The sequence below is a fragment of the Onychomys torridus genome, chromosome 1 (assembly GCF_903995425.1).
Source record: "Onychomys torridus chromosome 1, mOncTor1.1, whole genome shotgun sequence".
NCBI classification, from domain to species: Eukaryota; Metazoa; Chordata; class Mammalia; order Rodentia; family Cricetidae; genus Onychomys; species Onychomys torridus.
The window spans coordinates 18984597-19007273 of NC_050443.1; the positions used below are offsets into that span (position 1 = coordinate 18984597).

General features: G+C 49.3%; 1 protein-coding gene and 1 long non-coding RNA gene across 5 annotated transcripts in view; one reads left to right on the forward strand and one right to left on the reverse strand.

The window, feature by feature from the left end:
• Positions 1-16698, reverse strand: part of Vstm2b (V-set and transmembrane domain containing 2B) — a 29517-nt gene extending 12819 nt beyond the window's left edge. Inside the window, exons 1-6 of one of the 3 annotated variants that reach the window (XM_036167291.1) lie at positions 16224-16692; positions 15184-15827; positions 14473-14657; positions 13430-13459; positions 11777-12251; positions 3998-11298 (exon numbers count right to left, since the gene is read on the reverse strand). In XM_036167291.1, the coding sequence (XP_036023184.1) occupies positions 11015-11298; positions 11777-12251; positions 13430-13459; positions 14473-14657; positions 15184-15265 (1056 nt within the window). In that variant the 5' untranslated portion in view covers positions 15266-15827; positions 16224-16692 and the 3' untranslated portion in view covers positions 3998-11014. Of the gene's footprint in view, positions 1-3997; positions 11299-11776; positions 12252-13429; positions 13460-14472; positions 14658-15183; positions 15828-16223 lie in introns of those variants that run through there. The other 2 variants (XM_036167310.1, XM_036167300.1) reach the window with 2 other exon arrangements.
• The window catches only part of LOC118569501, a 118895-nt gene continuing 110423 nt past the window's right edge, over positions 14206-22677 (forward strand). For both annotated transcript variants that reach the window (XR_004943077.1, XR_004943075.1), the window contains exon 1: positions 14206-16454. This is a non-coding gene — a long non-coding RNA (uncharacterized LOC118569501). The remainder of the gene's footprint in view (positions 16455-22677) is intronic.

A 22677-nucleotide genomic window follows, 5' to 3' on the forward strand; every position in this document is an offset into this window, starting at 1 on the left:
TAAGACCTCCCTTTGTAACTAATGTCATAAGTGATACAAACCTAGAATGATGACAAGTTTGGTAATTTTCAAACATTTAAGCTCCAAAATAGAAAAGAAAAGAAGAGTTGTTTTGATTGGAGGAGTATAAAATACTGGAATGCTCTGGGGTGTGTCTTCCTGTTCCTCCTCAATCCTCATATAAGGTACCAGAGATGTCTATACAAGGATTCCTTTTTCTCAGAATCGATTTCTCCCTCTCTCCTTCTCCTTCCCTTTCCTGTGTAGCCTTCTCTAGCTTTAAATCCTAAATCCTCCTTCCTCAGCCTCCCCAGAGCTGGGATTATATGCATGTGAACCACTATGCCTTGTAAGAGTTCCTCAATTCAAAAATTACCAAAGCCAAACATGGTAGCTCACATCAGCAACAAGGAGGATAGACAGGAAACTGAGTTCAAGGCCTGCCCATACTCACAGTGAGACCTTGGCATATACAGTATCACATCCCTTAAATAAGAAACAGAACCCCGTTGTTCTGCACACCCCTTGTCTTACATGTGTGAAGGTAGAGGCCAAAAAGGAAAAGAGCTAGCCAGGCCACACAATGATGGTGACAAGGCCCCAGCTATCTCCCTCGCTAATTTACCTTCTAGGCCAGTGCTGTGCCCACTGAGAGGCCTCACCCTCTTAGAGCTCTGAGTTCCATGATGTCAACGCACCAAGACGTTGGGGAAAGGAAAGAGGTACTTGCTCTTCTGTCTATGTCCAGGCTGCGTACTCCACACCTACTGTAGCCTCTCGGTAGCTGCTGACTCCAGTCATTATAGTTGATTGTTTTAGGTAAGCCTAGAGTGAGATTTAGATGGCTGAAGAAACATCCAGGCTGAAAGGAGGGGGCTGTAGAAGACACTGGAGTAGAATGGGATGTAATGAGAATGAGAAACAGCAGAATTAGGGGTCTGACACTGCCCCCCACTTGTCCTTCCACTCTTTCTCTTCCTTTGAGTTCTAGTGTCCCTTTAACGAGTTTCTGGGGTGCAAGGAGCTGTACCAGACTGCCCTCTAACTCCAGTGTGCCACCTCTTCTGCTTTTATGGATCTCATAAAAGCTTGGTCAGGTACCCACTTCAAACCATCACTGACTCTCCAAATAAAGTCAATTATAGGCTTTAAACACAACAGGCACTGCTGTGTATTTGAACAGATAATGCCTGAGGAGAAGAACTTCCTTCCTCATGAAGCCCTTCCAGGCACTATCCTTGGTTACTCCTCCTTGGGTGTATTTAGAGGTCAGCAGGGCAGGAGCCACTATCCCCACTCTGCAGATGATAGACTAGGTAGCTTGCAGCAGTCAGTTCACTGCACTTCTGTGGCTCTTTTTGGGGCTGAGACCTCTTCTCTCTGCATCTATGAGGGCCTCTACCTTTAATTGTCCCCCTGAAGACAAAGCCCTCCTCCTCCAACATTCCTAGCTACCAAAGGGTCTTCCTCTAACTTGGCACCTGTAAGAGCAGATTTTAACTTTGGGTGCATGGGTTAGTTTCTGTGTACTTTCAGACCTCCCTGGCTATATTCAAATTGTGCTCACAGGGTACATAGCTATCTCTACATGTAAAAGATATCTGGTGGACAATGATTGAATATGAATGAGTGAGTGAACTAGCTCCAGACCTAATGAGTACAGGACAGTGGACATGTAGAAGCAATACCTTCTATTGCTCTGGCTAGGGTAGGTACTCAGCTAGGCTCCCACTTCAGAACAGAGAAAGTAAGTGCTATGCTGTGGAGCCCAGTGACTATATCAGGGAACTTCAAGAAGCTCAAGTTTCAAGTGAGGCCTTTAGTGACTAAGTCTTGGACACCATTCTCCCAACTACCAGCTATTCTGACCCACTTTTAGAGTTAGCTGAACATTGGACCACAGCTTTCCCCTCAGGTGAGGTGTCTCTCCTCTGACCCTGCCCAGTGCCTGTTGTGAGGCATGGGGTAGATCAGGAACCATATATCCAGCCCTGCTATTACATTAGTTCCCCTCCCTGGGCTTACTGAAGATCTTTCCTCTGGGATAAGTGGCCATTTGTACAAAATCAATTGTAATAAGTTTCTATAAAGAATTGACAATACAGCCAGGTGATGGTGGCACACACCTTTAATCCCAGCACTTAAGAGGCAGAGGCAGGTGGATCTCTGTGAGTTCCAGCCCAGTCCAGTCTACAGAGCTAGTTCCAGGACAGCCAAGGCTGAAATCCTGTCACAGGAAAAAAAAAATGACATTACAGCTACAAGTGATGGACCAGGGGTCAATTGAAGGAGATGCTCTCTATCCAGTGCTGTTCAACACCAGGAATTAGATTGTGCTGGGTGTCTCTGCAGTGGCTTTCTGTGCCACTCAGAGGCAGGTTGATGTTGGCCTGAAAAAATGGAACAGGTCTTGTGGTTCCTCATGCAATCCATTCACACTCTGCTCTCAGCACGTCCTGGCTATAGCATCTTTATTCTGCTTTCTCACTTGTCCCTGGGTGCCATGTGACTCCAGTCAATCTCTGGACACAGATGTCACATTGAGAAATATGGGCAGAATCCTGTACTAAAAACAGGATGCAGGAATACTGAGCAGACCTGAGCCTGTAAAGGTGGCTGGGAACCCGCCCATCACCAACACATCCATCACAAGGCATGCTGCTTCTCAACACAAAAGTGGTTTTGAGATGTTCTCCAAGAGGATGTCAGACCTCTCCTATTCAGTAATCCAGGTCTTCCCTCAAGGCTCTGTGGCTACCTAACACCATGAAGGGCCTTCTTCCTTCTGCTTCCATCTGCCATGGAGAGGCAGTCATCTCCTGCTGCACAACCCAGTTGTTCCTCCAAGCTTGGCTTCCTTGCTCTGTGTCCTTACTAACTTTTACTCACAATGGTACCCCACAAATGGCAGCCTGGGTAGCAAAGCACACACAGCTACAGCACAAGTAAGGCTTTCCTAAGGAACCACTTTGGCATAGCCAGCCCTGCAGGGAGTCTACTAGAATTGGGGTTCAGTTTTCTAGAGGAGCATGAGAAACTATGACAAAGCTGTTCTTGCTTACTAGGAGCTCAACTCAGAAAAATGTCCCTAGACAGGCAGAGAAGACTCCACCCCATTTCCTATCCACCCTTCAAAAAATGGCAGAGAGAAGGTACACAACAGCTCCCTGAGCCATTTGCAAATGCTTCATTCTTTCTGTACTGAAACCAACCTTCCTTCCACCACCATAAGCTCCATGAAGGTTAACTGGAGGGAGAGTGAACTCATGAGGTAAATCTCACAGTGACTTCCTAGCTTGTTGGACGATCTAGACACTAAAAGCCATTCTCACAAACTTTAGATAACATGAGCCAACATCTCCTAGTGTTTCCTAGATGCTGAGCTCTATGCTCTGTAAACATCCCATGATGGCTGATCATCACTGTTGACTTGAGTGCATTTGGAAGTTCCTGTGAAACTGATGAGTCTAACTTCTGGGTGTGTCAGTGAAAGCACTTCCAGAAAGGAGTAATTAGGGGAAGGAGGCCCACCATGATTATGGGTGGCACTATACCATAGGCTGAAGTTCTCATTGGGATAAACAGAGAAGAAGCAGAGCTGAGTGCAAGAATCTCTCTTTTTCTCTGCTTCTCTACTTACCACAAAGTGCTATATTAGTTACTTTCTATTGCTGTAATAAAACACCATAATCAAGGTAATTTATAAAAGAGTTTATTTGGACTTGTGGTTCTAGAGGATTAAAGTCCATGATGGGGGAGTGGAGGCAGCAAGACAGCAGGAACTAGATACTGAGAGCAGAAGCTGAGAGTCCACATCTCAATCCATAAGCAGGAAACAGTGAACTGATCATGGGGCACAGCTTTGAACCTGAAAGCCCACTTCCAGTGACATACTTCCTCCAGCATGGCCACACTTCCTAAGCCTACCAAACAGCACTGCCAACTGGGGATCAAGTATTTAAATATTTGAGCCTATGGGATTATTCTCATTCAAACCACAACATGAACCAATGCCTCTTAAATTAAGCAAAAAATAAATCCTTCCTTGTTTTGTCAAGTGGTTCATTCATTTAACTGTGAAAATTAACAGATAACCTCCTCTGACACAGGCAGCCTGGGACCTGGTTCCCCACAGAGGAGAGTACTCACTCATGACAGTGATGAAGCCAAGATTCCAACTCACACGGGTGGACATGTCAGGAGGAAATGTGGTGTTTATGAAAGGAAATTGAATACTGTGACTCTGGGTGGTTGGAGCTCCAAGGCCCAGAAATATAATTTGTTGGCAAGCAAATCTGGTTTTGCCTGCAGATGAGCTAGCTGAATAGCAGGAATCGTTAAAGTGTCAGGGGAACCAATGAAGCGGTTACTGATGGTGGCTACTCTCCCTCCCAAGCTATCCTAGTACTTATTGGGTTTGTGGTTTGAGTCTACAAGGATGGGTGGCATGACAGAGAACTGACTGACACAGATCCTTCCCCCTTCCCTTACTCACTAACAGCACGGGGTGGACAATTTGTTTCTGGTAAGACATGTCTTGTTGACAATCAGCCTTCAAAGACTCCTGAGTGGTCAGAACATTGTGGCAGTCCTCTGACAGGATGGCCACTTCTGAGAAAGATGGAGAAGGACCCTTGAACTTGGAGTGAGAAAGAGCTTCTATTATGGTTTGATGTGAAATGTTCTCAACTTGGTTGTTAGCTGGTGACACTGTCCTAAGGTTGAGGAATGGAACCTTTGGGATGGAAGGCATGGCTGGAGGAGGTGGGTCAATGGAAACAAGCCTTGGAGGCTTATAGCCCAGCTCTTCTTCCAACCTGAGCTCTCTCCTTCCTGTATGTGAAGCCACTAGACCACAAACAGAGCATCGAGCTGCCACGTTTTTCCTGCCATGATTGACTGAACCCTCTGAAACCCTGGAAACAAATGACGCTTCTATCAGGCATCTTGTCACAGTGCTGAGAAAAGTCACCAACACAGCTTCCTTCTTATTTTGAACAGACATCTGGCACCAAAGAAAGTCTACTGACAGGACAGTAACAGCAGTCCATTTTAGCCAGTCTAAAGTAACTCTGATGTTTTATCCTAGATGGTGATAATGACAGAACAGGAAATCCAACTGTTTCAAAGACATGCTCCATCTGAGCATGTTTTAGGGGCAGGCCTGTGTCTCAAGGGCTATTGCAGGAAGGACATAGGCAGGCTGCAGCCTTATACTTCAACAAGTTACTGAGGGCTTCCCATTGACAAGTGCTTTCCTCAGTCTGCTCCATCAATCACTCAGTGCTCCATATGAGTCAAACCCTAACCTTGGAGGTGCCCTGATACTCTTTGGTATTTACAAGAGCCTCTTCCTTTAAACTACCAAAGCCACCAGACTAATTTCCCAGGAAGCACTACTCTGAAGAATGTCTTCCCTAAGGAATAGGTAGGAACGGGGAGGAAGTACAGGACTGACTCACTCTCAGCTTCCCTGCAGACTTCTCACTTCTCTAGATGAGTTTGTGAAAGATACCCGGGAAGCATCATCAAAGCACAGGGGAATAAAACAGATATTATGTTTTCCCCATGTGCTACAAAAATATCTTAAACCCTTGCTAGCATCCCCATAAAGTCCAAGTTTAGACCACAGGCAAGCCCTCACCACTGTCCACATGGAGCAGGACTAATCAATATCATATTACAGAAGCACTTGACCCCGTTTATCCCTGTGGATGCTTGGGGAATCCTTAACATTCAGAACTTTAAAAATGTGCTCCTGGTGAATTTAATGAGTAGCTCCTTAGTGGTTTGGCTCCTGGTGACATTTAGAAACTCTAGTGCTTAGCTTTTCTCTTGGGGGCTGCCATTCCTGAGGATGAAAGAGTCTAGGCTCCAGCAACAAACTGGAGAAGGGGCTGAGTTCTTGGAGATGAAAGGAGTTAGGGAGAACTGCTGTGGATAGTAGAGGTGGCATCAGCAGGCATACGTGCTCAGTAAAAGGCAAGTATAACTATGAATAATCATTACACTGCGGGAACAGCTGGTATTTATTGGGGATCTCTAATACAAGAGAAAAGACTAGGCTGTGAGCTGACCAGCCACTCATGAGTGCATGTAAACAAAGCCATTCCATTACATAGTCCATCATAGGGAGCTGGGCGGGGAGCTATAGTAGAATCTAGAACTTCTCTGGGCCTCACCTAAGCTAAGAGAACATCACCCCTAACTGATTCTTCAAGCCTGGAGATAGTCTGCCTGCAGGAAGCCTCTCCTGATTGCATCAATAGTCCATAGCTGCCATTTCTGGTCCCCACTCATGGGAATCATGAGGCTGGTCTGGACAGAATCCCAGTGGTTGGCTGGGAGGGAGAGAGTCTCCTGTCACCGATAAGACAAGACTTTGCCACTATTCAGGAAGATGCAGATGTCTCTTGCCAGCTGTGAGCCTCTTATAGTCCTTTCACAAAGTCCTTTCATTTTTTTTTTCTCCCTCAGGATGCTCAGTGAGTCCCTCCCTCTTCTGACATCTTTTACCAGGCTTATTTCCTCCTTCCAGAAATGAGGTACTTAATGTCACATCAGAGCTTGAGGGAAGAGCAGATTATTTACAATTATGGATTACAAGTCCTCCTGGGCCCAGAGTTCCTGGCCTTGCTGTTGTACTGGGGATTCGGCAGCATTTTGATTCTCTGGCACCACCCTGATACCACTGTGCCAGCTTTGTCATCTACTCAGGGCACAGGTTAAGGCTGAGTGAGTGTTTTCACTTCAGTCACAGCCCCATTTGGTCATGGTTTTATGGTTGCCATGGCAACACCCAAGGCTATTCCCCCTGGATGGCTCCCAGAAGAAACTACCTCTGTAACACAGAACACCGCAGTCACACCCATGGCCTTAGCTGTCTTATTCCCATTAATTGAAATATTGGGAGCATCTAGTTCTCTGCATCCAGACACACCGGCAGGGCTTGTAGTGCTTCTCCCCATTACTGGAGCCCTGAGGCTAGTTAGAGGTCCACTCACCACAATCAGATCCCAAGAAAGGAACCTCTTGCCAACATGGGAGTCTTTCTATTGTAAACTATATTCTTTTTTGAGGCTGGGCTGCATTCCTTGGTGCCCTTCCTCCATTAGAAGTGTCTAGAAGATATTCTGTCTCCCCCAACTTTCAATGGAAAATGTTCATGACAGTGGATCAGCATTCACAAGAGTAGCCAGATTGGCTCATACAGTGAGGAAGGGACACAGCCTTCTCTGCTCTTCTCTGCTTTGCTAATCCAATCCATGGTTATTTTAAGCATGTATACTAAAATGTCTCTTGACAAATGAGACATGAAACAAATGAGTTTTAAAATAAACTTTTAGTGCAAATGCATATATGGTCATGCTGGGCACAGGTGAGTAGAGAAAATGTTTTCTTTCCTGGCTGAAAATGGGCAATGTGGCAATACTTTAAGCAAGCTGCCCTGTTACTCCTTCCTGGCAATGTTGAAATAGCTCACTTCACAAATATGGGCATTTGAAGACCTTTTAGGATCAACTGTGTATGTAACTCTTGAAGTTGTTGATCTGAAAAGGCTAAGATGCACTACACCAAGGCTGAGGTGACACTTTCAGTCCCCTGGGTCCTTTCTTTGCCCTTCTTCACTGTACTCTAAGCCCTAGGGCTTGCCTCTCTAGACAGTTTCTCTCTATGCCCTTGTCTTTGGCTTTTAAAAGGGTTTGGCTAATAAGAGGACAAGTCAGAAACATGCAAGAAAGAAATCAGGTCCTTTTTGGGTCATGAAAAGCCAACTAAGTCCCTCTATTGAGACTTTGAGACCACAGAATTGATCTTAGAACATTGTTCCCAGCTGCTCTGACTTCTACCAATCTCATTGCCCTCACCCTTTCTGCATCATATAGACACTAACAGCTACTGTTGCTGCCAGTCCTGGGGACTTGCAACCTTCCTCTGCTGGCTGGCCTAACCCTGCCTTCATCTCCATATATATCCTGTGCCAATGCCCCTCACTGACTCTGCTTGACTGTGCCATCTGCTCTACCAGTATCCTGACTGAGAAGTACTATAAACATGTCTGCCTGTTAACCAAGAACAATGGGCTTCTCTGACTTAGATCTGTGCATTGGAAAGGATCTAGGGAGGCCGACTCAGAACATGCTGTAGTCTCTTGCTGTTGGGGGCTCTGAGATATCCCTGAGCCTGCTGTCTCCCTGGGGACCCAGAGTTGACATCAAGCCAGGGAGTCTTGCAGAAGGTTAGTACCAACAATGAAAACATTCTAAAGGTCTCAACCTCACCCACTGAGAGTGGTTCTTTCCTTTGAATCAAAACTGTTAGGTGCACTTGCAGATTAGAAGTCATATGTCTCACTTCTCCAGACTCTGAGTGGGATACTGGATACCTACAAATAAGCAGCTCTTCCAAGGACTTCCTGAAGAGGGCACAAGGATAGGGGAAGGGCATAGGCTTGCTGACTTCATCTGACCCCCTTTCATCCTCAAGAGGGAGCTGGAGAGAAATCAGGGCTTGGTCTGAGAGATGCCACTTCTTGGCCTGTGTAGAAGCTGGTAAAGTTCACTGAGCAATGGAAATATCAAGAGCGAGACAGTACTGCACTGTCTTTCCTGCAGGGAGCCCAGCTGCTTGCACTTTCAGAATGGCAGTGAAAACTACTGCCCCCCACAGTAAAGACAAACAAAAATCCCAACCTGGTTGCCACCCTGACCACTGTGGCATAAATCTAGTGCCCTGTTACTGGCAGACATCCAAGACCCCACCTGCTGTCAGATAGCTCTGACAACTCTGCTGTCAGAGTTCTCCTGCAAAGACCTATGTCTCTTAGGATGTAGTATATCATCCCAGTCCAGGAATGAATTCTCTGTTGGGAGGGAAAAGGCCTTAGAGCATCCTCACTTGCTCATCCAACTCCAGTAGCGAACATACAGACTGGCCATACTTGATTCTCAAGGCCAGTGTAGCTCTCAAGGGCCAGGCACTAGCAAAAGAATAGGAGCATCAAATAGGAGTGAGCTCATGTCCTTTATCTCATTACAGTTTCATGGGTGTGGCCAAGTTCACTTTTATGAATCTCAAGTACATGGTACTTTCCAGGTCAAACCCTCCAATCAACACTGTTAGTGCCATTCATCTCTTAAGGCCCCTCTACAGCTTGGTCTTCAGCTGCCAGCTTATTCATTTTCTCCTCTTTTCCTCTCCAGCCAGAACATCTTAGGCCACAGCAATGATGATGAGCATGTATGCACAGAAGTTCCCACACTGAGCTCCCTCTCTCTATGTACCTAGCTATGTTGGTCTGCCTCACTGTGGTCCAGAAGCAATGGAGTATCTGAATTGGAAAGTCTGAAACCATGAGCCTAGTTGTTTCTTAAATCGTTCCAATTTGTTACCATTGAAAAGTCAGATTAATACACTGTTCATTTTACAGAGATGCTAAAGCACTTAACTAAAGTAACACACAAAGTCATAGACGGCATAAACATAACTCTTCTCTGGGCTTTCACATTGTCTGTTTTTCACTGCTCTTAGGAGCAGTCCAGAGGTTTGTTCCACTCTGCCACATATACTTATTTCCTACTTTCTGAGAGAAAAGGACAGAAGGGTCTTTTAATCAGCAGCAATTAAGCCAATCATAGCATGAGTCAATAAACATTTTCCTAACACACCCAGTTTTGCTACACAGAGACTGTTAGTTCTTTCAAAAGTTGTGCCCTCTTCCATTGCAGAGAGATGAAGCTGGAAAACAGTTGTCAAAACAACTGACACATTTCCCCCAAACCCTTGCATCTATATGGGATCACATGATGGTCAGTAGATGAGGTCAGGTGTTCTCATCTGGTCCTTCGAAACCCAACCTGCCATTCCTGAATGACTTTTCTCAGAGAAAATGAAGCAGCACTATAGAATGGTTGGAGTGACACCTTCCTCAGTTTCTCACAAATATTGCACACACAGAGCTATTTAAATACATAGGAAATAAGTGAATTCACTGTGCACCATGCATACCTTATAGCTTTAGGGATCCATTCTCTGCTAGAACTGTGTCAAAAGGACATTTCTATCTCTATTCCCTTATATGCTTGTATGCTGCTATATGTTGCTTCCCAGAGAGACTTTTGGAGCTGCTTGCTGGAGCTAATACAGTCTGCCAGCCAGGATTTCTGAATGACTAAACAGAATATGTCATTCCTACCTCAGGACAAGATATGATGCAACAAGACCATAAATTTGGAGTGTGTTGAGCTACTGACATTTTGGGGCTTTGCCATAGCACCTAACATTATCTTAAATTAATACAGATGGTAGAAAATCCCAAGATGAAGAGGAGAGCTGGGGGTTCTTGGGAGCTAACCCATCTTTTCATGGCTTGGAGGGGGAGGTCTTGTAGGGCCCTGGAGCTAAAAGTAACAAAACACCTTCCAATTCCCAGAGGATGAGGACAGAGTTAAGTTTCCAGGAGAGACACACAGTAGATTCACACAAGGAAGATGAAACATAGAATAAGCTGCTGTTGCCCTGTGTGTGTGTGTGTGTGTGTGTGTGTGTGTGTGTGTGTGTGTCCGAACAGACTCTGCTGGGGGAGATACAGTACAGTCTCGTAGGAAAGCATAGCACAGACTATCATGAGGGACATACATACAAAGCAGTTTCCTTAGGAGGAGGGAGACACAGTACAGTCTCCCACAGGAAGAGTAACTGAGGGAGAAACAAGGCTGAATTGATGCTCAGAATGGACAGCTGCTTCCAAATGTCCAAGGGCTTAAGGATTAGCAATAGGGTAGAATAAAAGGTGATGTGAGGCCTATCCCCTCGGATTCCAGGAGGACAGTCTAGGAGCCTGCATTCTTAGTTTGCAGCAGTAAATGAACTTTGAGACCAGCCAACCTGGGGGCAAGACAGTGCCCTGACCCATCAGTGCTATATGACTTACAGGTTGTAATACCAGTAGAGATCCCTTCATGGGAAATAGGCATTGCACAAGACTGAGAAGAGGGATCCAGGCAGGGTTTAATTATTTAAAATCAGACACTAGGAGTGGGCATTGGAGATGGTTTCCCTCTGAGTTGGTTGGAGAGGGGGGCTTCTTAGAAGAAGAGGTACTTGGCACAGTAGTTACAGCTTTTTCCCAGCATCCTAAATCCTCACAAGGCAGTAGTTCATTTTTCTGATCTTCTATTCTGACGATTCCTAACCTCAGCTCCTTGCCTCCCCAGACTTTAGCCCCTGAGAAAGTGGGTATCAACCTCCATGTGCTTTCATAACTGGTTGAGGGCCCCATCTTCAACTCTCTTCCCTCTGGAACCAAGAAGAAGTGGAAGTCTGATACACATACAGAATTTACAGCTGGATGTAAGACCACACCTAGAAGTCACCAAGCAAAGGCTACACAGCCAAACCATCTGAACCTTATTAGACAGTTCAGTGCTACCAATCAGCAAAGACAGACAGCTGCCTTCTTCCACTGTTTTCTTCCTCTCTCAAAAGGAATATCCTTCAAAACTTGAGGGGCTGACAGCTCTCAATGCTGCCCCAAAAAAGGATGCCTTACTATCCAGTCTCAGTGCCAGACTGGGCAGCCTGCACAGTCGTGAATATACTTGGTAGGATATACTTCCAAAAGGCTAAGAATAAAGACTGGGAAAACACCCAGAGAATACAAGAAAGGCACTCCTGGCGCACACAACTGCAGCTGCAATAAGACTATCCAACTACATCCGGGGCGGTCCCCTCCCTCTCCTGTGTGTAAATGACTCCTCTGGGGCCCTGCCCTTACCGGATCCTTGCCTCTGGCGCAGAAGGACAGCCTGCCCTGATGGCGGTGACGCTGATGAAGCAGCAGCAGTGGTAGTGGCTGTGTGGGTTGCAGAGGCAGCAGCGGCAGCAGCGGCAGCAGCGGCCTCTGGAACTTCTGGTACAGCAGGAGGGCTCCCAGGAAGTGCGTTCTTGTAGCTGCTGTGCTGGGGTTCAGAGGTGGTACCGGCAGCAGCGCCTGCGTTACTGGAGCTGACAACATTGGGGACTCCGTGTCGACGTGGGCCACTGCTCTGAATGTGGGACACTGCCTCAGCAGCCTGCATGTTGGGCGGTGCGAAGCGCGACAGCACTCGCAGCAATGCCTGGGCCTTGTGTTCCTGAGTGTCGTCGTCGCTGTAGTCCGACACTCGACACTCATAAACTCCTTCGTCCTGCAGTCGTACAGCAGACAACCGAAGGCGGTGCGAGATGTCATTGCCTTGGACACGCACGGTCTGTAAGACAGCCCGGTTAGAGGCCTGACCAGTGAGTTCCACATCTGCTTTGGTGAGGTGACTGGGGCTCTTGGTCCCCCTATCATTGTGCCAATAGCAACCAATTGCTATAGCATCCCAATATTGCCTAACACCTCAATACATCTGAACTCGTGGCAGTTCTGCCTAGACAACTTGTTGCTTGTGCACGGTGTTGGGTCTCCAACTCCCAGTTGTCTCAACTCACATTTACTCTTGCTTAAGGTTTCCCATAATTTCCCCTTCAGAATGTAACTTTCCACAACTTGCAAGAAATTTCAGGCTGGGACTCTATGTCACTAACCGTCTACATCCTTCCTGCACCTCAATGCCCAGGCTAACTGCTTTGGGGCATCCTACCCTTACCTGAAATCATGCTCACTTTTACTTAGAATTCAGAGAGCCTGGGGGGTGCCCATCTTGCCTGTAGCATCCACAACTACACATCCCCTGCCCTGTAATTTACAGCTAGCCCCTGCCTTGCTTAAGACTGACCAGTTGTTAAGATCCCTGACAAAGCCCTCTTGGAAGTGATGGAAATCTTAAGATTCTCACAAAACACAGGCACAACTCCTCACCTCTGAACTGGGCCTGCAAAGAAGCTTTGGTTGTTTTTAGGCCCTGCTACTTCCATGTTCCAGCTTTACAAACCCTACACCCCCTCACCGAGTAAGAAGCAGCCCCCAGGAGCCTGCAACTATGGTATCTGTGAAGAAGGAGATGGTTGAGCAGAGGGTGCTCCTGGAGATCCTGGTGAGTGTGTAGGATGGGGCAGAAGGGGATGGGAGGCTGGAGCAGCACGCAGCCTGAGCTAGAAGCCACACCTGAGATCTTGGGGGAAAAAAATGGCAGCAAAGGAAGTCAGGAGCAGGTGCACGCCAGGGGCCTGAGCAAACAGTGTAGAGGAGGGAGAGTTTTACTGGTGAGAATCCTACAAGGTTGAGGGACTGGGATTTGGACCCTTGATTTACACAAAAGACAACCTAATTCATCTACTAGCGACAGATGGCGCCCGGATACGCCAAGTAGCCCACAATGCTTCCCTGTGGTAGCAAAGCTCGCACTGCTTGGTGGCCAAGGCTTTCTAAAGGGGAGGGAGCTGCCGGGCACAAAGCGGCCAGAAGGGGTCTCCCGCGGCCCACGCTGGGCTCCACACTTACGCTGATTTTAGTTGCATCCTTATTTGTTACCTAAAATGCAGAAGGGGAGGGAGAGAGAAAGGAAGGAGGGAGAGGAAGAGGAAGGGAAGGAGAGAAAAAGGGAGAGAAGGAGGGAGAGAGGGAGGGAGAGAGAGATTGATTAAGCTGGTAGCATTTGTACATGGGGAGATTCTGCTCTGTCTTTGATAAGGGGACTTTCTGCAGGTGGGCTGGGAGCTGAGCCACCTGAAGTGTGGCATGGTGGAGGGCACCAGATACGTTAGCAGGTTTGGGGCTAACACCTTATTTGGCTAAGCAGTGGCTGCCCTGACACACACCTGTCTGCTTGGGAGAGTAGTGGTACTGGATGGCCAAGAGGGTGCAAAGGAAAAAGTCTTATTTCACACTCACTTCCTCTAAATCCTCCACTTAACTTGCAAGTGTGAAAAACTGGATGGAGTGTCCAGCATCACTGAGGCCCTGAAAGTCTGGTGTGTGTGGATATGTGCCAGAAGAAGATGAGAACAGGAACTCTGAGTGGGATCCTGGGGACTCTGTAGGTAGGTGAATGTGTGAGTGTGAGTGTGGGTCTTGGGGCAGAGACAAGATTTTCCAGCCACTGAGGGTGGGGTAGCCCCTCAGATACTTATTCTCAGATACCCTATTCTCTACCATGTAAATGCAATCTGGAGGAGTTGAACCCCCGTGGCCTTGAGCCCTAACACCTTGGGGTGGCAGAGGAGAGCCTGGTAGAACCAAGTGATCTTCTTTCTCCAACCAGCACCTATCAGAGTATAGTCCCAAAGCAAGCGAGCATGAGCAGCCAAACTGGATCAGGTGTGGGTTTTCAAGGGCTGGACGTGAAGGGAGTTCCCTGAGGTTGCAGAGAAGGAAACAGTGTAAAGAACCAACAGCCTCTGGGGACAGCTGCTGACTTTAACGATGCTGTGGAGCTGCAGAGAATGGGAGGTGGCTGCGCGATAGGGCGGCGCCCTGTATGGGTAACCCTCACGTCCCCTGGAGGGAGCAGGGTAAGCACGGGTGTTACTTGGGTAGCAGGTTACCTTGCTCCGGGCGCCCGGCACGCTGAGAGCCAGCTCGTGTAACAGCTCCCGGGGAGGTTCCTTAAGGTACCACCACTGAATCTCCAGCGAGTATGAGGTGGCTCCGCTGGCCCGGAACGCGCAGGGCATTTCGATATCTTCTCCCTCCCGTACGGTTACATCTTGGGGGACTTCGGTGAATGTAGCTGGAGGCGGGAGAGAGAGGCGTGACCAGCTGAAAGGCGGGGGCTTGGGACAACCCGAGGCTGAGGCGGTCGATCTCCTGCTCTCCAGCCTTGGGCTCCCCCCACTCCTGTCCCCAGCTACTGTGCAGCCCAGGCGCCAGCAAAGTTCAGAGAACAGCTGCAAAGCGGAAGCAGAGATCCGCCACTTGATGCAGGCTGCTTCCCTCCGGGTCGTGCAAGGTGCTGGGCAGATAGGGCCGCAGCAGTGGAGCCTGTCTGGGGCGCGCCAACTTTCGTTCACTGCAGGCCTCCTTTGCTTGGCGGGGGGCCCGCGGAAGGACTACCTAAGAGGACTCAACAACCGCGGCGACCCTCACCTGCTCTCATGCCCCTACCCACTCCTAGCCTGGGTTGCACGCCGGGATCGCTGGAGACCGTGAAGCCTGCCGCTTCCTTTCCTCCTCGGCTGTAGCCAAGCTGGCAGACTTCTGTGGCCTCAGCAAAGGATCCCTTGAGCCCATCGCGGCCGCGAAGTTCCCGCGCTCACCGTCGGCGACGAAGAGCAGCAGGCCGTGCAGCAGCAGAGGTGGCAGGTATCCCAGGGCGCCGAGCCGGTTCCGCTGTTCCATCTCCCGCAGGGTTGCGGCGGCGGCGGGGGCCCGGCGCGGAGAGGCGGCGGCGGCAGCAGCGTGGGCTCGGCTCCGGCTTGAGTTCGGGCTAGGACTCCTCGGAGCCTGCCATAGCCCTGCACGGCGCCCCCTCCCCTAGCCGCCGCCGGCCGCCAATCAATCCGGTTTCTTGAGGGCTAGCCCGGCGCGGGTCAGGCGGGGGGCGCTGCTCTGGAGGCACAGGAGACGAGGTCCGGCCAGGAGGCTCCTTTGGTCCGTACCTCCTTCGGCCCGGTGGTTCACAGGAAAATTGGGGGTCCGCAGTTCAGTCTTTGCCCGGCGGGCCGGGCAATAGCCGGGCTGCGCCAGGACCCATCCTTGGAGAACCGGGTGAGTGCCTGAGAGCTACCAGCTTCTGCTTCCCGGTCTCCTGGCTGGGCTCCCGACTGCCACCTCCTCCGGCTCCCGCCGAGCTCTCCCGCCGCCGCCGCCGCCGCCGCCGCCGCCGCCGCCGCCCCCGCCCCCGCCGGTTTCTTCCCGACTCTCGGCTAGGCGAGTGGGCGCTCAACCGCGGCGCACAGACCTGGCGTCCGACCCAGCGCAGCGCGTGGAGAGCGGATCCGGCGTGGCCGACCGGCAGCCAGAGAGAGGCGGGGAGGGGGGGAGGGGAGAAGAAGGGAGGGGACGGTCAGTGGATGGGCGGCGAGCAGCCTCCTCGGCGGCATTACTCCCGCCCTCCCCTCCTAGTCCGCCCCGCCCCCACCCCATTGGCCCCCATCCCTTCGTGGGGTCACTAGGAACGACTACAGTCTTTCTGGAAGCAGCGCAGCCCCACCCCGCCTCTGCTTTGCTTTAGGGGGCCTCCCACCCAAACTCCTGGATTCTTCCCAGTGTGTCCTTCCTTTGAGACAGCTGCTCCACCCTGCTTTCCGTGTGTCCCTCGACCCTCTCGGCAGCCCCCAGGGCCTCAACTCCTTACCCAGGTTTGGGCCACGAGCCACACCACTCTTTGGCCCAGACCCGGGCCATGGCGGGTGGATGGGTGCCAGGAGACTGCGAGAAGGGCGGAGCGCTGTGTCCGGCCAGAAGCAAAGCCAGGTGACAGTGAAGACCAGGAGTCCGCAGTGTGAGAGAGGGAAGTGAGCGCCCAGCGCTGGGCGAGCAGGTGCCTGTGGCGCGGAGCGCACCAGAGAGCCAGCAAGCGGCAGCCGTGAGTGACGGCAGAGGCGGTGCGGGTGGGGTGGAATGGTGAGCACCCTGCACGACTCAAGGCTCCGGAGGTTTCTGGGTGGGTGCGGTCTTCTTGCCCTGAGAGAGCTGGCCCCTGTGTCCTCGCAAGCTCTTCCCCGCCATTGCCCCCTCTGTATCCATTGCCAAGCCCCCTCCCGCCCCAGGCGGAAGGAGGCAGAGGTGGCATATACAGTCGCATTCACAGCCCATCCCCCACTTTTGCATCTTCCGTGTCACTGAACATTGCTTGGCCACCTCCTTAGACGCCTAGAGAGTGCAGTCTCCCTTCCGAAGGGGTGTGTGGGTGGATGAGGGGTTCAGTCCAGGCACAATAGCTTAGAGGGAGTCCTGGAGCTCTCCTTGGGCTCTCTTTCTTTTCCTTGGGATTCGAGATTCCCCAGCCAGTGGTCTGGTCTGGTTTCTTAGCTTTACCTGAAGTTACCATGGCACATCCCAGTGAACTTCCCCTGCAGGCTGGAGCCAGTCTTCTAGTGTCTCTGCCAGTGGGCTAACCGCTAATGGAAAGGGAAACCTAGAAGGGAAATAATTTTCCAGTGGCCATCCTAGTCTAAGTCACAATCTTAGAGAAGAAGAGGCTGCTATCTAGTCCTTTCTAAACTTTGCCCTCACCAGTGAAGACCAAGGGCACTGCATCCCTCTGCTCCTCCTCTTCCTAATGTGACCAGGGGGTCATTTCCACGCTCTGGTCACTCACTAATGCTCTTCTAAACAGAAGACCTTGTAGACCTTTCCTCCAGGGTTCCCATTGCCTGTTCCCTCTATATATCATCACCATTGGCCTGCCTCCCTCTGGACATCCCATCAGTCCTTAGAAACCAGGATAGGTCTGTGAATGCAAGAACTTACAGGCCCCTTGCTGTCCTAGGCTTTTGAAGGGAGGGGGCAGACTTGTATCATGCTACACCGATGCAGAACCATAGCAGAATTCTAAGGGAGCAGTTGGGGAATTAATTACAAGCAGGTATCTGACAGCATGAGCTAGCTATCAGGAGAGCTCCTATCAGGAGAGGCAGTGAGCTTCTTTCCCAGTACCAAGGCCAATGGAGGACTAATGGTCAATAACCAGGCTTGCTGAAGGAAATCGCTGCAGTGAGAAGGAATGACTTTGGTCACTGTGAAGGTTTGTGGATTCTTTCGACTCATCCTCCCTGGTAAGAATATTTTGCCTCTGACATAAGTTGGTGCTACTATAATAATAATAGCTGCTTACCATAATGTGCTTGTCACACAACAGACACTGGTTGCACTTTCTATCCATCACTTCTTAGTTCCTTCTCAAACATAAATCAGATCATTCTTCTTCTACTCAGAAATCTTCAGTGGCTCCCACTCCACTCAGCCCAAATACCAGTGGTCTCCCAAGATCAAATGATTGCCTTCTCAATCTTTACCTTCCCTTCCCTCTACCTTCTCCTCCTTTTTGTCCTTCCCCTGGCTCACACTCTTCCCTGGTCAATGTCCTGTCTCCGGCAATGCAACACACTAGGCCCACCCCAGGGCCTTTGCATCAACTGGCCTAGGCCCAGCTAGGATGTACCTCTCACAAATACTCATGCTCTGATTTTTGTCAGGAAGTCACATTCTTAGCCAGCCACCTCTAACTCATGTTTAACTCTGCAATCTGGTGCTCTCCTTCCCCAGCACTCCTTCTTTGTCCTTTTGTTCTTTTCTTTTAACATAACCACCTTTCATCATAGTATTTACTTACTGTCTTTCCAGCTTAAAAGCTTCAAAGCTTCTACCTGCTTTGGTCACTGGGGCATCTCTGGCTTTTAACACAGGGGTCAAGCACAGAGTCTGAGTTAGACAACATAGTTTCATCCCATCTTATGGATGAGGTAGTTGAGGCTCAGAGACTTCCCTAAGGTCGCACAGGTAGTAGGTGAGGCTTCAGCACAGGTCTGTCTTACTTTAGGTTCTTTATTTAAATAACAACCCCCCCCTAAAAACTTACACACCCCTCTTGGAAGTCAAGAAAACCTAGCGCTTCTGAGAAGGAGCAGAGCCACCTGTTAACTCTGTGTTAACAGGAGCTTCTTGCCTGCCAATGTAGATTGGAGCAGAGAGCTGTACTAGGGCCAATAATGAACTAGGAACACCTTTGGGAGCATTAGGGAGTGCTCTTGGGCCCCTTTGCTGGGATTTCCTGGTGGTAGGCAGGGACTCTGGGACTCCTACATTGTTCTGGCCTGGGTACTACCTCTGAAAAGAGAGTCAGATTCTTCCTCACCTGTCCTGGTGGGCTAGAGAGCTAAAGCAGGCACATATATATGTATGTATGTATGCTCTCTAAGGGAGGAGTTGCTTCTCTCTGGAGACACAGCCATTCACCTCTACCCACTGCAAATATCCCTCCAGCACCTGTAGCTGGCATGCATCCTGTTTGTATGAAGGAAGCAGTTTTCTGTGATGGGTATGTGAGAGCATTCCATGAGTGTTTGGTATCCTTCCATGATTGCTCATCAGTGGGGTGAAGAATTGTAGGGTTTCCCTCTCTCTCTGTAGTCACAGATCAGAAGTGCCTGTGGGACAACAGTTTCCAGAGGCCTCCAATAATATGCCTGGTGGCCTTTGAACTGGCTATGTCCCTGGGCTTGTTTCTACTAGGCCTGGCCGGTGTGCCTTGGGCGCCCTTTCACACATTCCCTGATTATCTCTGCTGTAGCTAGACTGTGAGTTAGGGTAGAAGCCCTTGCCAGGGCTGTATTGGGGATGGTGATCTCTGAAAACATCTTTAACACAGATTTAGCAAATTTGCCTCCTGGCATCACTTGCGAAGTTTATTTATTTTCATGTTCCATCTTGGATTTGAAATTTCGATATTCTTGTCTTGGCTGACCTTTCCTGTCCTTTCTCTGCCACGTGCAGCAACATTGATTTTGGGTAATGTGTTTTGATTTTAAGATGTAACCTATCCATAAACTTTTCTATCAATAAACCTGGCACTCTGGGTGCCAGACAGCTTAAAGCAAAACATCAGATTTATGGGGACTTTTATTTTTGAGAAATGTAGTCATTCATTTGCCATCAGTGTCAGGGCATAAAGGCTTGGAGTCTGGTCCCAGGAGAGACCCCACTGCAAGGACACACATCAGGTCAGGATCCACAGAGATTGCTAGAGAGGGGAAAGGTGGGGGGATTGCTTCTGAGCCAGGAGGAGGGCAAGTGAAAAAGCTTTCATTTTGTGTTCCTTTTGCCCTCCTCTGTCCAGCCTCATTGACCAACTTGGAGTGTCAGATTCCAGGAGAAGGACACCCCCTGCATTGCCACAAGAGAGGCTCTTTTATGCTCATCAGACCTTGGGTTGTCACAAAGGCTGCCTGCCCTGTCCTTGTACCTTCTGCAAAGCAGGCACAGCTTTCCATCTGGGCTCAGCTGGTTTACAGAAGGGACACACAGTTGTCAGGCCCCAGGGTCTGGCCTGCCATTGCTCACTGCAGTGTCAGTGGCCCCTCACTAGGTCTACAGAGCTAGGGATGTTTGTGAGTCTATTAGAGCCACAGTTTAGTGGGCTTAGCAACTGTCTAGAGCAGGGGCATGAAGAAGGAAAAGTCCCAGGCTGGATTTACTTCATTACTTTCCAGCATTGGGGACCCTTCAGAGAGCAAGACATAGAGGGTGCTCTGCACTTAAGTGAAGAGTTGAGGGGGATGTTGGTTCAAGTTTGAAATTCAGAGTCTCATAGCTAAGGATGGCCTGAAATTTTCCATATACTTGCCTTAGTTTCTTGAGTTCTAGGATCCCAGGCTTTGCACCTCCATCCCTGGTGAGGATTTTTGTGCCTAGAAGAGAGAGTCTGAGAGCTTCACATGGTGTCAGGGCCTGTGTGCAGAGCATGAGTAAGATGGTCTCCTGTGGGGTCTGCTTAGGGTGTGTTACCATCTTGAGTGCTGCCCAAGAGAGCACGGTGGGGGGGGGGGGGAATAGACAGGGGGATGTGACTGAGACAGAAAGAAGATCATGGGTGGAGTTGAGAGACAGGGCAGCCTTTGGGCTTGTGACAAAGATAGCAGGGACTCTGGTGGCTTGTTGGTAGGGTTAGGTAGGAGCAGGGATATTGGCAGATCTATTCACCATTGGCGGCAGAGGCAGTCATTGCTGTGGAGAGCTCTCATGGTCTGATCTCTCAGCTGAGTCCTCAGCTTGCCACCTTTCAGTGTTCCCCACTCCTCTTACCTTTGAGAACCGGTCCTGGAAAACAGAAGTGCCTCCAGCATACTCAGGTGTGAAAACCCCACAGTACCCTATTTGGGATGAGGGGGGTACTGACCATAAGAGCTAATGACCCAGCTCCTGGGGTAGAAATGACAGCAACAGTCCACACTGTAAAGCCATACCTGCTGGCTTTTGCTACTTTGGAGAGGTAGGGTGGGGTATTGCAATCATTGCCTGGTGGATCTTGAGCCTGGGTGCTGGGGAGACGCAGAATCAGAACAAAAAGTGACCAGGAGAGTTGAGCACTCCCCAGTGGATTTTAGTTCCCCTCACCCTGTGGTGTGTGTGTGTGTGTGTGTGTGTGTGTGTGTGTGTGTTTTATTTAATCATTTGCCAAAATAAATCTTTTAGACCTACAGAGAATTAATTTTTTATTTTTAATATTCTCAGTGCACTTGGGGTTTTATTTCCCACTAGATCTATTAGTTTAATTTAGTAGGGGACAGACTGTGTACTTAACCAAGAATTGCTTTGACATTATGGAGAATTAAGAGGCTCGGGCCAGATAGATGGAGCTGATCGATATGCTTGAGATAAACTCTATTATTATTTCCCCACGAACTTTCTGCACCTTAATGGTGAAGACAGTGATTGGAAAACATGTCACTGTCTGATCATGACTGGGCCAGAGGGTTAGGGTTCTCACTCCTGTGTCTTTCACAGACACCTGGAGATCACCTCCTTGGCAAGATATTTTTCGAACACGGCAGTGGAAGTGTTTTTAGGGACTATAGTCACTTTCAGCACTCCCAAGTGTCCATTTCTGCCAGCTGTCATCTCCATGTGAGTGACCAGCCTTCTGAAGAATTGACCTCATATCGGGGAATCAGTGTGAGTATAGGATTTAAGGCATAGAACTGAGGATCCAGGGATGGGCAAGTCCAGGTCTGAGAACAGAACAGCCAGGAAGTCTTTCCTAAAGAGCAGTGGCTATGTCTCTCCTGTTGTTAGAAGATGCTGGAATGCTCAGCTGCTGTGGAATGGGTAAACTGATGTCTGGGCAGTAGCTATGTAAATTGCTTGGGTGGGTGCATACTACAAGATTATGGTCTTGTTTCTCCATCACATTGACCTCAGGAGATGCTCTGAATGTGCCAGTTCCACTAAAGGAGAGCCCCAGATCTATGACCCCAAGCTTGTACCATCCTTCTAGAACTGTCTGGACCTTCACCTAGAAGCCTCTGTCCAGAGCATCTCCATAAGGCCAATAGAAGACACTCTGGCAGTCCTAGACAGTTATTTGCAACTTTCCCTTGAAAAGACCATGTTTACACTTGGGTATGCCTTTCTGTTTGAGCACCTCTTTTTCTCCTGCCCTAGTGGTAGGTATGAATAGTGTAATAATGCAGAAGGTCCCTCTGCCCCTTCAACATTGTCCTGGGCTGTGTGATCCCTGCAGTTCAGCAGAAGGGTTAGTTCTGGCCTTGTCTAGGAACGTCAAGGCTGAGCCCTGGAAGCCAGCTACACTCCTTCATGCTCCAGTCCTAAACAGTCCTGCTGCTCAGAGTCTGTTCAGCTGGCTGGAAACTTTTGCCAGAAAGCCTTCCTGATGATTTCTTTTCCTTTTATGTTTTTCTGTTCCTGTCCATTCTCATACCCAGAAGGGTCCTCCTTTGTAGCTAAGTTATCATTCTGCAAGGCCTAGGTCTGCTTTCATCTCCCAGTCCATCTCTCAAGGGTCTGGTGATTTCTGAAGCTCTGCCTTGAGTACTCTGAGGTGTCATCTGGGCAGAGCAGGGTGGTGTGGTGATTAGTGGTCTGCTGTTGGCATGGGAGGTGACAGGGCAGGATTTTCGATATCTAGGGTAGATCCCTGGGCCATTCTTACTAATGCACAGAGTTTCTGTCTTTGCACACTTTCCTCAAGGCCAACATAGGGACAGTTCCACTTGCCTGTATGGGTCTGTGCCTGGAGCTAGCAGACCTGAGGAAACTTACCACCCACCTATCTAGTATGGATAGCTGTT